The sequence below is a fragment of the Anser cygnoides genome, chromosome 11 (genome assembly GCF_040182565.1).
Source record: "Anser cygnoides isolate HZ-2024a breed goose chromosome 11, Taihu_goose_T2T_genome, whole genome shotgun sequence".
NCBI classification, from domain to species: domain Eukaryota; kingdom Metazoa; phylum Chordata; class Aves; order Anseriformes; family Anatidae; genus Anser; species Anser cygnoides.
In genome coordinates, this window is record NC_089883.1 from 10,903,784 (window position 1) to 10,917,576 (window position 13,793).

At 38.4% G+C, this 13,793-nt stretch overlaps 1 protein-coding gene across 4 annotated transcripts; it reads right to left on the minus strand.

The window, feature by feature from the left end:
- Window positions 1–6,795: 6,795 nt before the first annotated feature.
- LOC106043371 (CDC42 small effector protein 2-B-like) lies at window positions 6,796–12,963 on the minus strand. 4 transcript variants are annotated; one of them, XM_048071929.2, is made up of 4 exons: window positions 12,176–12,963; window positions 10,431–10,568; window positions 9,889–9,990; window positions 6,796–9,355 (listed from the first exon to the last, which is right to left on the minus strand). In XM_048071929.2, exons 2-4 carry the CDS (start codon window positions 10,482–10,484, stop codon window positions 9,281–9,283), a joined length of 231 nt encoding a protein of 76 aa, XP_047927886.1. In that variant the 5' UTR covers window positions 10,485–10,568; window positions 12,176–12,963; the 3' UTR covers window positions 6,796–9,280. The 4 variants fall into 4 exon arrangements, with proteins under 4 accessions (XP_047927886.1, XP_047927884.1, XP_047927887.1 ...); XM_048071927.2 differs by having other exon boundaries at window positions 10,431–10,643; window positions 12,176–12,955; XM_048071930.2 differs by lacking the exon at window positions 12,176–12,963 and adding an exon at window positions 11,467–12,039.
- Between the last annotated feature and the right edge of the window lie 830 nt (window positions 12,964–13,793).

Below are 13,793 nucleotides of genomic sequence, written 5' to 3' on the forward strand. Positions count from 1 at the left end.
GGTTGTTTGGTTTTTTTTTCAGTGACAATTTGCAATTCATTCATGTATCAACAAACAAACAGACTTATACATCTTGTAGATTTGCTAAGCTGCAAAAGTCTGACTAACATTTCAATGTGCTTAAACAGTGCAAGATAATGGTACACCATGACACAGCTAACAATTCATATTCCATGCGGAATTGGTATTTAAAGCACAGCTAGTACATTGTCCATCTGTGTATTTCTGTATCAGTGCTGTTGTCAGAGTAACCGTGACATGTTACACTGTCTGCTACCTCTTCTTTCAAATCTAAGTAGATCTGGATAAGAGATTGATACAGATGAATACAGATTACTTGAATAAATCCCTCAATTCCGTAAAGAGCTAAGGGTATGTGTATGATGATGTATTTGAGGCATGGAAGAGGTGCTTAATTTGAACTGCAAGTATGTAGCTGCTCACAAGATCAGATTCCTGGTAGTATCAGGACACCCTACCAGATACTAATCCATCTCCTTGTGTTCCCCAGGAAACCACAGCAGCTGAAAATATTCTTATTCTGTCTGCGGCTGAAAATAAATGGGCTGAGTAAAGACCATTTTTTGGGAGAGCAATTTCCTTTAAGTAAATGGAAATCATATTCCCAGTATGTTTGGTTTGTTCTCCCCTGCCTTGATAGATGTTTAAAGATGCTGCATTAATTATCTCTCTTACATTAAACACATTCCCTACAGTCCAGAGGGACTGTGCAGGTTAGAAATATCTGCAGTGAAAAACCCTAATGCTAGTTCAGGACCTGGGCAGCTCACATTCAGGACATCCATAAAAACTTCTTAGGTAATCTTTATTGGCAACTTAAGTACTCCCTAATTTTTACTGTTAGCTTTAGTGTGCAACCAAAAACAGATGATCTAGTGTCAGATTTCTGCACTATGAGAAACACTAGATTTTATTTATTTTTGTTATTTTTAATCACAGAGAAAAGATAATTAGGTTATAAAGACCTTCAAAGGCTGAGAATGACTTCAAGGCCTAAAAGATTTATTTATTTATTTATTCCCCCCCACCCCCCACCCCCAGTTTTCAACATGAAATTCCTTATTTTGCAGGTAGGGGAGAGGGAAGAATAAACAAGATAGCTTTACCTATAATCAGGTTAAGATACTAAAAATCTACACCAAGAATTGCATCCGTCCTCTACTACCATAATTATTTCCTTCAGAGAAGAGAAGAGAAATGGCTCTCTCAGAAAAATCCCTTCCCTAACCAAAGCATCAACATGAAATAAAATCTGTAATGACTCAGGCATTCCTAAAGCATTTCAAAGTGTTAGGAACAGACACGTTTAAAGCAGGCTTTGAGCACATTAGTGAGAAAAAAGAAACTGAAGCTAAGTAACCATCAGCACAGAAAAGAAATTGCTTGGAATACTAAAATCCTTTTTGAAGGCATCATGAAATTATCATCTCCTTCCCCCTGCCTGTTTTCCACCATATGTACACACTTACAAAACACAACTTATTTGACTCATAAGGAAACATCCCAAACGTCCTGTTCTCTCACATTGCATTGTGCTACTTTTATTTATTTTGTTTTGTTTTTCAATATTTATCCACCTCTCAACTTTTAAATGAACTTATTCCAACCAACATGTCTTTTCTGTTCCTTTTCCTGTATCTCCTTATCCAGTTCAATCTGTTCTGTTAGCTTCACTTTGAATTACTGTCTGTTAATTTTGCATGAAATACTGTAAACAGAAAAATAGTTGCCTTGTTAGGTAGGCAGATTTGGAAGGGTGGCTATCAGCATTAGTTATTTAAGAGAAAACATATTGCATGATTTTTAAAGAACTAAGATTGTAATTAAGAGACTAGACTCTTCATGCTAAACAGTTATTTCATACAAAAATCAGTAATGAAGGGATTTGGGGTTAATTAATACACAAGCTTCAAAAGTAAGAAAGAATTTTTAATGTTGTGTTGGTTCTAAGAACTTAGAGAGAACAGTAACACAAATGCTGGATGTAAATATATTTATAGGAAAATTTATTAGAGGGTAAAGTAGTAGGGCAGAATAAAGCAGGTGGGAGACTTAACCAAAGCAAATTTCACTCTGTCCTATAAGCTTGTCTCCTTCACTGTGAAACCTCTTGATTAAAGAACGCCAAGAAGATTTTTTTCTGAAATATGCCAGCTCAGAGACGCATACCCACATGGCAAAAATGAGGACATAATGCAACAGCCTGATGGGACTATCTCCTGGCAAGAAAATGATCCAAAGAAATAGTAAGGCTGGCATTTAAGAATTATTTATTCATGCGAACACATGCCTAGCAACTTCTCCCCGTGTCCTACCAGCCTTATCTGAACATCAGGTAATGTTAATATAAGCAATCAAGAGGTGCCTTAGTTTGCTGGACATTATGCAGCAGAGAGAATAGCCAATTCAAATGTGTTTTCAAAGGTAATGTTTAAAGTAGTTAAGAGAAACTAGTGAAAGCTTTCCTCACATGCCATTATGCAGCAAGGTCACATTAGCATGCATTAATAAACGACTGTAACCTTATTTTTGAATTATGTTTTCAAACTTGTATCATGCCCTCAAAGGTATTGAGTCAGGTTTTAATACTTCCTGATGGTAGAGACTGCAAGGGTAAACATGGATAATGCAGTTAAAAACATGCTACTTCCACTATTAGTATGCAGCTTTAGCACATGTTGAAGCTGGGCTTTTAAGTTTATAGATATTACCTTTTTAAATTGGCTTTCTATCTGGAGAAAGTATGATTGTTTGGCCTGATCTACAAATCCTTAGTTTCAGAGAGCTCACTGTGAAAAGGTTAATTACTGGTTATCGTTATAGTCTCCATTTACCTTTAGACTCTGCACAAGTTATGTAAAAGGTATGCATCTTTCTTAAGCACCAGCAAGATCAGTTGCATGTAAATACACTATTAAAAAAATCCTATAATCAAACACTTTCTCTAGTTCTTTGATGAAGAATCTGAAATTAGTCAGTCATCTGCTTGTATAGGCCAATGTCAGCTTTAAAAGCACACCAAATTCTCTCTCAGTAGTTTAAATGTAGATTTGAGTCCAGTTTTTAAACTTCAGTAAGCCAAAGCAGTCATACTAATTTCAGTTTAAAAGAATGGATTATTTCCTTCTGTATTACTTAAGATGCAAGGTCTCTCTATATACATATATATTAAACCACATATTATATATGCAATTAAATATTCCAGTATTGTACCATTTGAATTTTTCAAAATCTGAGAAAATGAAGACTCAGCTTTAATATTTTTCCTGAATAAGGGTCAGCCCTTAGTAATAACCTTGGTTTTGCCCAGCTTGGATTTATATGGAAGTATCTGAGGAAACTTAAAATTTGTTATAAAGAGAATCTTCTTCTGACTTAGGTTGTTTTAAAACATAAAAGAAGGCTCACTGAGTAGTTTCAGTACAACTTTGTGGCCCTGATTTCACAAATGATTTACTGTAATGGTATCAACTGATCACCTGGAGCTCAAAGTTGGTGTTCTTGTCCATCTTGACAACTCTCTCCTAAACGGGATTAAAACTAGGTTAAGAGAACTTCCTCCCATTTGAACTACATTTTTGGATAGTATTTTTTTTTTTTTTACTTTGGTCACACTACAGGATGTACAGACACAGAACCAAGTGTTCAGTAGCCAGACTGCAAGGCTTGATAAGCTAATTAGGACTGAGTTTAGGTGATACGGAGTCCAAAGCATACCCTGCCACGGGTGTGCTTGCAGTAGTCCTAGCTCTGGATCAAGAACCTCGAGTTGTAGGCTCTTTTGGCACAAGAGTGCATTCTTGTAGTGTCCCTCCCTGCTCAGAAGCACTTTCACTGGTTTCTTCAATGCTTCTTTTCTTTGCATAGCATCAGGAGAAAAGGTCTTAATGGAAAGCTCTGATAGCTGTGGTCACCTCCTGGTACCTCAGCCCACAGTGAGTCCAGCAGGAGGAAGTCTTCATCGCTGTTCAGCTCTGACCTCTCCACACTCTCCCAATGCCTGGAAAGAAACTGAGCATCAGATGGATCTAGTTAATTTCCCTGAAATTTGGGCAGCACTGTGGGCTGAAGTCAAATTCCCTTCAGCACCAATATTTGTACTGACTTTAAATTTGCTTAGAGGAAATGGTGTTGGGTGCAGCAGGCTTCAGCATTCAGAACATTTGCAGTCTCACGTTCGTCAGAAGAAAAAGCCACCTTCCAAACCCATACATGCCATCAGCAGCATGCAGCTGCTGAAAGCAAAGCTAGCATTTTGGGGTTCTCCCTACATGCTGAAGACAGCTTTGTAAGCCTCTGCAGGAAGAGGATACCAGCATCCATTAGAGTTGCATTGGCAGTGCAAGTGGAAGGGTATAAAGTCCCAGCTTAGTCATGCATTTAAGTTGCCAATTTCCTCCATATACCAATTATGCACACCTTACCAATATTTTTCCATATTGATGTTAAGAAAGCTGTCCTGTGCATTACGGGAAGCAAACATTAACTTGCACATGTTCTACTCCCTGCTTGTTCCTTATAAACAAGTACCACAGCGTCTCTCTCTGGCTTCCAAATCTGCTTCCCTTGCATATCTAACTTTTCTGTAGCTCCCAATAGATCTGTTAGCCTCTCTGACTACCTTCTCCAGAGTATAAAGAACTAAGAAATAAGCAAAGATTTTATTCTTTCATGTAGCAAAATAACAACATTGGCTTAGAGCTGCATGCGCTGATAAGTCAAAGTTACCCCATACCTTAAGGCTCTGTTGAAGAAACAACTCTCCAACATGCCAGTTCCTAGAGAAGCCACACTCTGTACAGTACTAGGAAATAGGTATTCTTACATATACACTGTAAACGTGTGAATAATGACAGGAAAACCACTGTCATAAGCAGCCTGGGCCTTGTGTGCCAGACAAATCACTGTAGTTTGCCTGCAGAAGCACAAGCACCAAACATGCAGAGCATCTCCTTAGGTGCACAGGGACTTGAGGTACAGAGGAAAGTATCTAAAATTTTGAATTTTAATCATTAACTGCTACTCTGTGTCTAAAATCTGCTGAGCTAGCCCATATATTAACACAGAAAGGTATAGAGTTAAGGGTGGTGCTACAATTGCAGGGAGTTAAAATGCGAAGTCTCCCCTTTTTTAAAATGTGTGCATATATATATAAATGATTTATTCCAAGCAGCCTTGCTTTTCTAAAAACATTGTTATATTTATGGTTAGTCTTCATTTTCTGCCTGCAGCAGAAGTAGCTAACCTGCAATGTAATGAACCAGATCAATTCTTATTTCAGGACTCCACACCTTTGGTATTAACCCTGTGGCATGTGATTTATCTGTCGTATAGATTTTAGAATTGAAGGTCTACCTTCAGGACTCAAAGCAGAAGCATAATCCAGTAAGCCATGCAAATCAGATCACTGCCACTACTCTTTTTTAACCAGTCCCACTGAAGAGGGCTCTCTTGGGAAAAGAAAATGCAAAGAAAAATTAGGAAGGAAGATGTAGCTTCTACCTCATAGTCCCCAATTGCCTAAACTTTATCTGGATGATTTGATAGTACAGCGAATGAAAAATGCTACATGAGATTCTGGACTAACCACGTTTGCAGAACCACAAGCTACCTGAAAGCCTTGCAGAAACCCACTCACTAGAGATCTTTTTAACATCTCTGTAACATGGCACTGTTTTCATCCCCTCATTTATATCCTCTCTCCCCACAGCATTATGAAAGGCAGACGAGCATTCTTATCTCCCCCTGTTAAGTTTTTATGGCACTGTCACAGTGATGATAGCAAAGTACATCCAAAGGCGATCAAGAGCAGCCAAGCAATCATCTCTAAATGGCAGCTTTGATTTTTCCTCCAACATTACCGTATTTAGTAACTTGTAATACATTTCATAACCATTTCTCCACAGAATTTAGCACTATTAAATTATGCTTATTCTTGCTAGTACAATAAGGTTAAAAGTATTTATTAATCTCAAACAATTATTGTCTATACAGAGTGGAAGTTACAGAAGCAAGTGATAGTCCACTATGGTGAGACCATACAAAGAACTGGCCCTCCATGCCTGAGTCCCAAGTTGCCATATTACAGGATAACTTGGAACACATCGTGACACCACATTTTTTACAAAGCCATTCCAGGAGATAAAAGGACATATTAGGTTGTGAAAAATCAAAATACCTTTTCTCAATACTGACTACAGGTTTAAGCAAAAGCATGGAATAGTCAGTAAAGCCTACCAGGGACATCACAAGGTAAGACAGACAGCGTTTAAAATAACAGCTACTTCCCCCCTGCCCCTTTACCTTTAAAACAAACAAACAAACAAAGGAAAACAGATACAGTGATGAGACTGGCAGACTACATATAAAAGACTTAATCCTATACCCTTTGTAAGCTACTTCATTTCTGACTACGAAAAGATACCATAAAAATTCCATCAAGTCACAGCAGTAACATTTCATTGCCACATTGCGTTGTTGGTGTAAGGTTGTCACAGCCTACAAGGTTAAGAGGTTTGACCCTTTGGTGTCATTTGCTGTTTTCAACTTGATTGGAATAAAATAAACAAAAAGCTCCAACAACAAAAAACCACCCCACACTGAACAGCCTGTATAGAGCAGTTGACAGAGACTTGATGGAAAATTGTGCTCTCTAGTGGAGAAATGTGATTTTGCACAATAAAGTTTCAAACCATGCTGCTTCATCCACCTGACCAACAGATCTTCAGTGCAGAGAAAAGTATCAAGATTTTGACAATATGAAAAGAGTGCAAGTGCCTTTTTCAACAGATTTATTATAAACTAGATAGGTTTATACTGAGTTACATGACAGACTAGAGCTAAATAAGGCTTCTAATTATACAAAGAAAATAACTTGAAACATCCTTTTATGCTTGTTTACATTTAAAAAATAGTGGCACTTAATGTAATAAAAAAACCATGTTTTGTTAATAATATGACTACTTGGTTAATTTTACTGTAGTCCTAGATAATACTGTATAGTCTGATGAATAACATTTTTACACTAGGTAATGCTGTTTGGTTTACAGAATCAGGAGTAGGATTTTTCTACAAATAAGCTGAATAAAATTATCTCTGTTGATTTATTTATAGCAAGAAGAACTATCATGATCCCCAACTTCTTTATTTGTAGTCATGCATACACCACTCTGTTCTTAAATATACTGAATGAGTCTTCAGGAAATACTAACTCTCTAGCTCGTTTTCTTGTAGTGTTAAGAAAAATATAACCCATTTTCTTCATCACAGCTGTCCTATGTTTATTTTTTCTTGGCAGGTATGGACTAATGAACACATGAATTCAGTTTAATAGCAGATGAATTAGAATGAATTTTCAAAGAATAATTTGGCCACTTTATGCTTCCTCAACAGTATACAGAATTTAACTTCTTTGAACTCTGCATCCTAACTAGGTTGCTGGAATAAGTCTGAAGTTAGAAGACAAAAATATGAAAGTGTTTAAAAAGCTAAGTTTACGGTTAATGTGCTAATTTTAAAAGGTATTAAAATATGGCATGTTTTTAATTCAAAAGCAAGGATCTAGAAAGATGTGGGACATTAGATTTCTCTTTTACTCTTTTATGTGGTTGCTGAATGCGATGATCAGCTGTTGACTATTACAGAAAGTAGCATTCTCTTCCTCTTTGGCCCTTAAAGATGAAATATGGGAAGGAAGCATGGGGAAAATGTTTTTTTATAATGCATACAGAAACCTACCTTTCACGCTTTAAGTTACCTAATATACTCAGAATAGGCAGCCTAAGACTTAAGCAAAGCCAGTTTAAAAAAGTATCATAAGCCACAAACATAATCATAGAAGTTAAAAATCTGCCTTCCAAAAATCTAGCTGGCAAATCTTTTGGTTTCTTGTTTTTCATGAAAAAAGTTTAATGGATGATCTTATGCCTAGAGCAAGAAAGGCAGTGTTGCACTGACTTTGGGAATAACTGGTGCTGATTTGGCAGTAATTTAAACAGTTGTATTTAGTTAATCCCACAACAGCAAACTTCACAAGTTTTTGCACTGACAGTCATTCATAACTTTAAGTCAGAACAGTTGTCAGTGATAAAAGGAAAATCTCTATTTCAGCAGTTTTGTCAGTTCTTATTAGTTTTTCTATTAAGTGATATAAGAGAGAAACTGTAGTTTGGGTATGGCTAAATATCCATATTTATGAAGTGCTGGAACTCTAAAAGACAGTTTCCATTTAATATTCTCCTGGCTCTATCATTTAAACCATACTTTATTTAACCCATATCATTTAAAATCATACATAAGAAAAACTTCAGTTCATCTAAGAAAATGGTTTTGAAATTAAAGAGACAAAAACAAGTGATACCCCTTCCAGTTCTGTGCAGTTATTGTTACAGATAGGTAATACAGAGAGATCTTAAAAGTATTTAGCTTAAAATTCAATAGTATTCATGCAAAATTAGCATAAAGTTGTGAGCATGCTGCAGCACCACTTCAAATTAACTGATACCTGATATCATTAGTTTTGTTGTATTAATACCCTGTCAGTTATACTAGTGCACATACAGAGGGGAGGCAGGCCAGTAACTGAGAGAAGTACTTGTTTTTCTAAGCCTCATTTGGGAGTGGGTAGGTCTGCAAAACCTGCCTTTTTAGCTACAAAAGCGTTATCACAGCAAGGCAGAAGTTTCACTGGGTTTTGCAGACTCAGTTACGTCACATTAGAGTTGGTTTGCTATTGAAAGTCATGGAGAAAAATACTAAAGTATAACTCAGTAAATTAATGCCTTAAGTTGTAAGCCATCCAAAAATTAGGTCAAAAGTTATGTTATAGGCTACAAGATCCTACTTAGATATTCAATTTAGCCCACAAAGGAAGTACAAATGCGTTATCTTCCAATTAAAAATAAGTCTCGTTTCTTGAGGGGAAGAGACAGAGAGATACCAAAACCCCAGACAATTCACACCAACTTCCAGTCCCATCCTACAAGACAACTCTGAGGATTTTGGAACACAGCCAGGAAGTCATCCAGTGATAAGTTACTGTTGCTACTACAACGTGGTTGCTACCACGACAGACCGTTTTTAAGAATAATTGCACAATAGCTTCTGAAGGAGTTGCTGGAAAAGAACGCAAAAGCTCGCACTGACCTATTATAATTCAAGTACTCTCTCTACTTCATGATAAAGAGGCTTTAGAGAATATGAAAGCACAGTCCAGGAGATCTTCTTAAGACAGGGCAAATGTCAGACTTCTTTCAATTTCCTATAGCTCAGCAGTTGCAGAAGTGCCATTTGTGTAACCACCTTTAGACTTCATGTGGTCCTGAATTGATGCAGTCTAGAAGAAGGGGTAGAGTGAGTTAGAATTAAGAACATTCATCTTACAAAGTCAGGTTGTCAGAGCAATTTCTAAAAGCAGAAATTTGAAGAAGCAGACAGTGCTAGGTCCCAATAGCAGTGGGGAGAAATAGCAACTAAAAAAAAAAAACAACTTGGAAGTTCTGTGTTAAGTCAGTGCACGAAATGGGTATTGCTGTCCAAAATCCAACTGTTCTTACATCTCTCAACTTGGCACAACTTTGATTTTGGGTGATGTGAAATCTGGACCTAGTGTCAAGTGCTTCCATAGAATCATTATCCCAAAAGGTTCTCTTCACATGTAGAGACGCTGGGGAAGTCAGACTGTCTTGTGGAACGTATCTTCTACAGTATCTTATGCTTACAAACCGAGGGGCAATGCGGGGGGGGGGGGTAGGGTGAACACGGAGACAGGTGTTTTTTCCTTTCATGATATTATCTAGTATTTTAGTATCTACTGGCTCTACAGGGTACTGAATTGAGATTCCTGCTTATCCAAGAGCGCACACTTACTGATGAAAAGTCACTACTCATCTCTCTTGTCCCAACATGTGCGTTGTGGACGAAGTTCATTGGTTCTCCTATCATGTTCCGGTCCAGTCTCCGACGCCTCTTCTATAAAAAGAAAGATATCTTATCTACTCAGAAAATATGAGGCAGCTTTCAGACAGAAACAAGGAGCAGCAAAGAAAAAAGACAGTTCTGACTCCCCAGTGACTCCTTGTGGCAACCAGGCTGAAGCTTCACACTGGTCACACTATGAGTGGGTCAAACTCACCTTTATTACTGCTACTTGATTTTTAGCAAAAGCTTTCTTGAATTTTGGAAAAGTCAGTCCCCTACATATAGGGTCTGAGAACTGCAAACATTCATACAGGCAAAGCTTCTGGCAAAAAATGTATAAAGCTTAAACACAGCATAACATATCCATTCTTAGCTTTTCCATTACTTAGTCCAATTTAATCAAAACAACATGATAGTAAAAGTGTTTTATATTATAACCAAAAGATAAAATTACAAACGTGATAAAAGATGGCAGTTGCGCATCTACCTACCGGCTGGGGTTGTTCACCATTGCACCAGTTAAAACAAACCAGGAATTCAGTCATTTTATGTTTTCAGTAGGTTATACGGTCTTGTTATTTAATTATTTCTCTGGGAGTTAAAGCAGTACAAGGACCAAGATGCGGTTCCTAAAGTGAATTTAGGAAGGAATTGCTTGAGCAGATTCACAGATAAAGATCACAGAAAGCATCTGATGAGTATACCTAGAAAGAAATTATTTAATTTATACTAAAATATCTAAAATTGTAACAGTTATTGAGCAACAGACATTTCAATGAGACTGAAACAAGTCTGTAAGAGAACTGTTTTAGACATACCTGCATAGAGTAGCAGTATCAATTTAAAAATCAGTATGTTCACATCAGAAAACAGCATGAAGAAGCATGCACATTTATTCCCAGTCAGAGAGTAGAATATATTCTAGTTTCTTTACAGAAGTGTAATTAAAGCAACGCAAGAATTAAACTAAGTCTTGTTTAACAGTCAATGACCCTGTTGTAACTAGAGCTGGCCAAAGCTTCTCAACTATTTAGTATTTCCAGAAAGAACAGCTTAGAAGCACAGCAGACCGAACACTTAAGCTTCACAAATATTTGCAAAATAAAGTATTCTTACATCTTACATAGTTGCTCTTCACTGACACAGGGAAGTTCAAAGTAAAGAGAACTCTACAACTCCAGAAAGCCATTAAACCAGAAAAAAGAGCTTTTTATACCAGCAACAGAACCAGTTCATCAGACAGAGCCCAGACCTTCCCAGAACACGTAGAATTATGAACACAGCAATCCCAAATCAGAATCATAAACAGGAAACTCATGGACTATACATATCCTAAAGCTATGATAAAACCCAACAGTGTAGTCTTAGTGACTTGTTTATTTTATTTTTTATTTTTTAACATACATCCCCCCTCAAATCAAGCTCAGGCATCTATAGTAGCCTTTCATATCAACTTTTTCACTCCCTAGAGCATTAAAACAATGTAATAACAGGTCAATTTATTGATAAGTTCTTTAAAAAGCTTACAGCTTAACAGAAGTTGTAACACCATAAATTCAGCCTTTCTAAATCAATACTGAAGTCTTCACAAACTGCATAAACTCCCCCTATCGCAGGCATTTCTTATGTAGTCCCACAATTACGTAATTAGCACATAAATTTCTTTCACCTTTGTAGTTTTATTTCACTTTGTCACTTCTCACACTTGAAGCAGATTTTTTTAATTTCTGCCATTTATCTTTCAAAGTGTTTGCGACCTTTGCTTCCTAGCTTTAGGTGGTCTATGTGATACATTATTGAAGAAATTAAAACCTTCATTTTATCCCATATGGTTTTAATACAACTCATTAGCTGGCTAAATTACCATTTTTCACCCCACTTCATCCTCTCACAAAGGCCTTTATCACCACTGGTGTCTTGTACGGCCGCAGCAAAGCAGGGACAGTGGTCCCCACAACCGCAACAACACGCAGAAACCAAAGCTTTTGCCCACACTTCACAGAAAGTTGCAGACTATTTGGGTTTATTGCATATTAAGGAGATTATCAAATTTTCTTAAAAATCACAAAGTGTGTCACTGTACTCTAATAACCTATTTTAAAAGCAGACTTACTGGGGGGTGAAATGAGTTTACCAGAGTCAAATTAGACATCGAACATCCCCATACCAAAATAGAGGCCGTACACCCGCTCTCCTCCTGCTGTACCCCGCAGCCTTCAGCCTCAGCAGCACGTACCTGCGTGTCACCCGCGGCTCCAGGAGTCCTGCCGGGTGCCACCTCCTCATTCAAGCACTGGCAAGCAGCCAGCTCCTGCCTCAGCAAACCCAGCACATTTGCAGTTGATATTCCTTGATTATAATCCTGACAGCTAAACAAGACCACTTTGGTGTGAATCCGCACCCAGGGATGATTCCTTTGCTCGGTAACTTGCTGCAGAAGTCTATCTGGCAGTGCACTTCATGCTTATCTACAGGTGTCAGAAAAGGAGAATGGAAGCCAAAATGGTGCTCTGGTTTGGCGTGAGATTTGTACAGCAATGCAGTTTTCTCAGCGCTACCCATCCAGCCTGTGGCTCACTTCCACTCCTGCGGCAGCCCTGCAGGTGTCATCCTGGCAAAGAGCAGCGCTAAACGTCTTCCTGTTGTGTTCTGCAACGGGGCTCTTCTTTTCCTCTGCATGGGTCAGGGTGTCATCCTCCCGAACAGAAATGTCCGCACAAGGGTATGGGACACCACCTTCCTCCTGGAGACTCAAGGTTTCCACAGTAACTGGAAGAATTTAAAAATCTTAATGTGCTCAGGCTCGCCCAAGACTAATAAAAGCCAACAAGAATCCCAAAACTGAGGAGAAAACAACGTTTTGTCACTGTTGGCACACAGACCAGAACTGGACAATATCCTGTTGTTCTTTCTCTCTGTTTTTCCCCATAGCAGCAGCAGCATCAAGAAGAGAGAGACAAAGGGCCAGGGAAACGGCTAGCACGCGCAGACACAGATGTTGGATGCGATGGGCAGGATACACAGCCATGCTGCAGTCGTGGCGTCTAAGTGCCCCAGAGCTTTACGAACATTTAGATATATTTCACTGAATGTAACAGTCAATTTGTCCCACCATTTCTATACATTTAAAAGTATTGAAAATATTCCTGTGTTTTACTTATACTAATTCTATAGGAAGTGTAGAACGTTCTCCTGAATGAAAACAAAAGGATCTCCCCTTTCCATCGACAGGAGATGAGCACCATAATCTTAATAACAGACTAAACATGCCCATTCTCCACAATTGCCCTACAGACTCAGGGTCTAGTCATGGCAAATCCTTGACTCCGAGCTGCTGGTGAAAGGCAGCGTGTGCAAAGTTAGCGGCTGCTACCTCACCTCAGCTGCAGGCTGGATGTCCCTGCCTACCCCAAGTTGTTAAATGCTGGCAACTTCTGAGCCCAGTTGTCATTTTAACTCCTCTGGCTCTGTCAGTACTGTATCGACGGGGAGAACGGTATTTCAGCCTGACTGCCTTTCTGAGATCCCACTGGTCTGTGCCTGTAATTTGTGTGTTATCCTGGCTTTGCTCGTTTTACTGATATTGTGCTAAAATCCTGAAATGGCCGTATGGGTACGTATCTGAACAGCGAGGTATGGGAAAAAAAAAAAAGACAAGTGGAACTTGTAGATAAAAGTTAGTTTAGTTAGCTTTGAGCATGGCGTGAAACTCAAGGTGCCTCAAAGTCACCTTGCTCCATGACAGGTGAAGATTTAAACCAAGCACAAGAGAACCCTGACTTTGGAAGGGCCTCAGAGCCACGCAATAAAAACGCTGCTTTACAGGCGCAGAGCTGCCCGGGGACAGCCCCTCA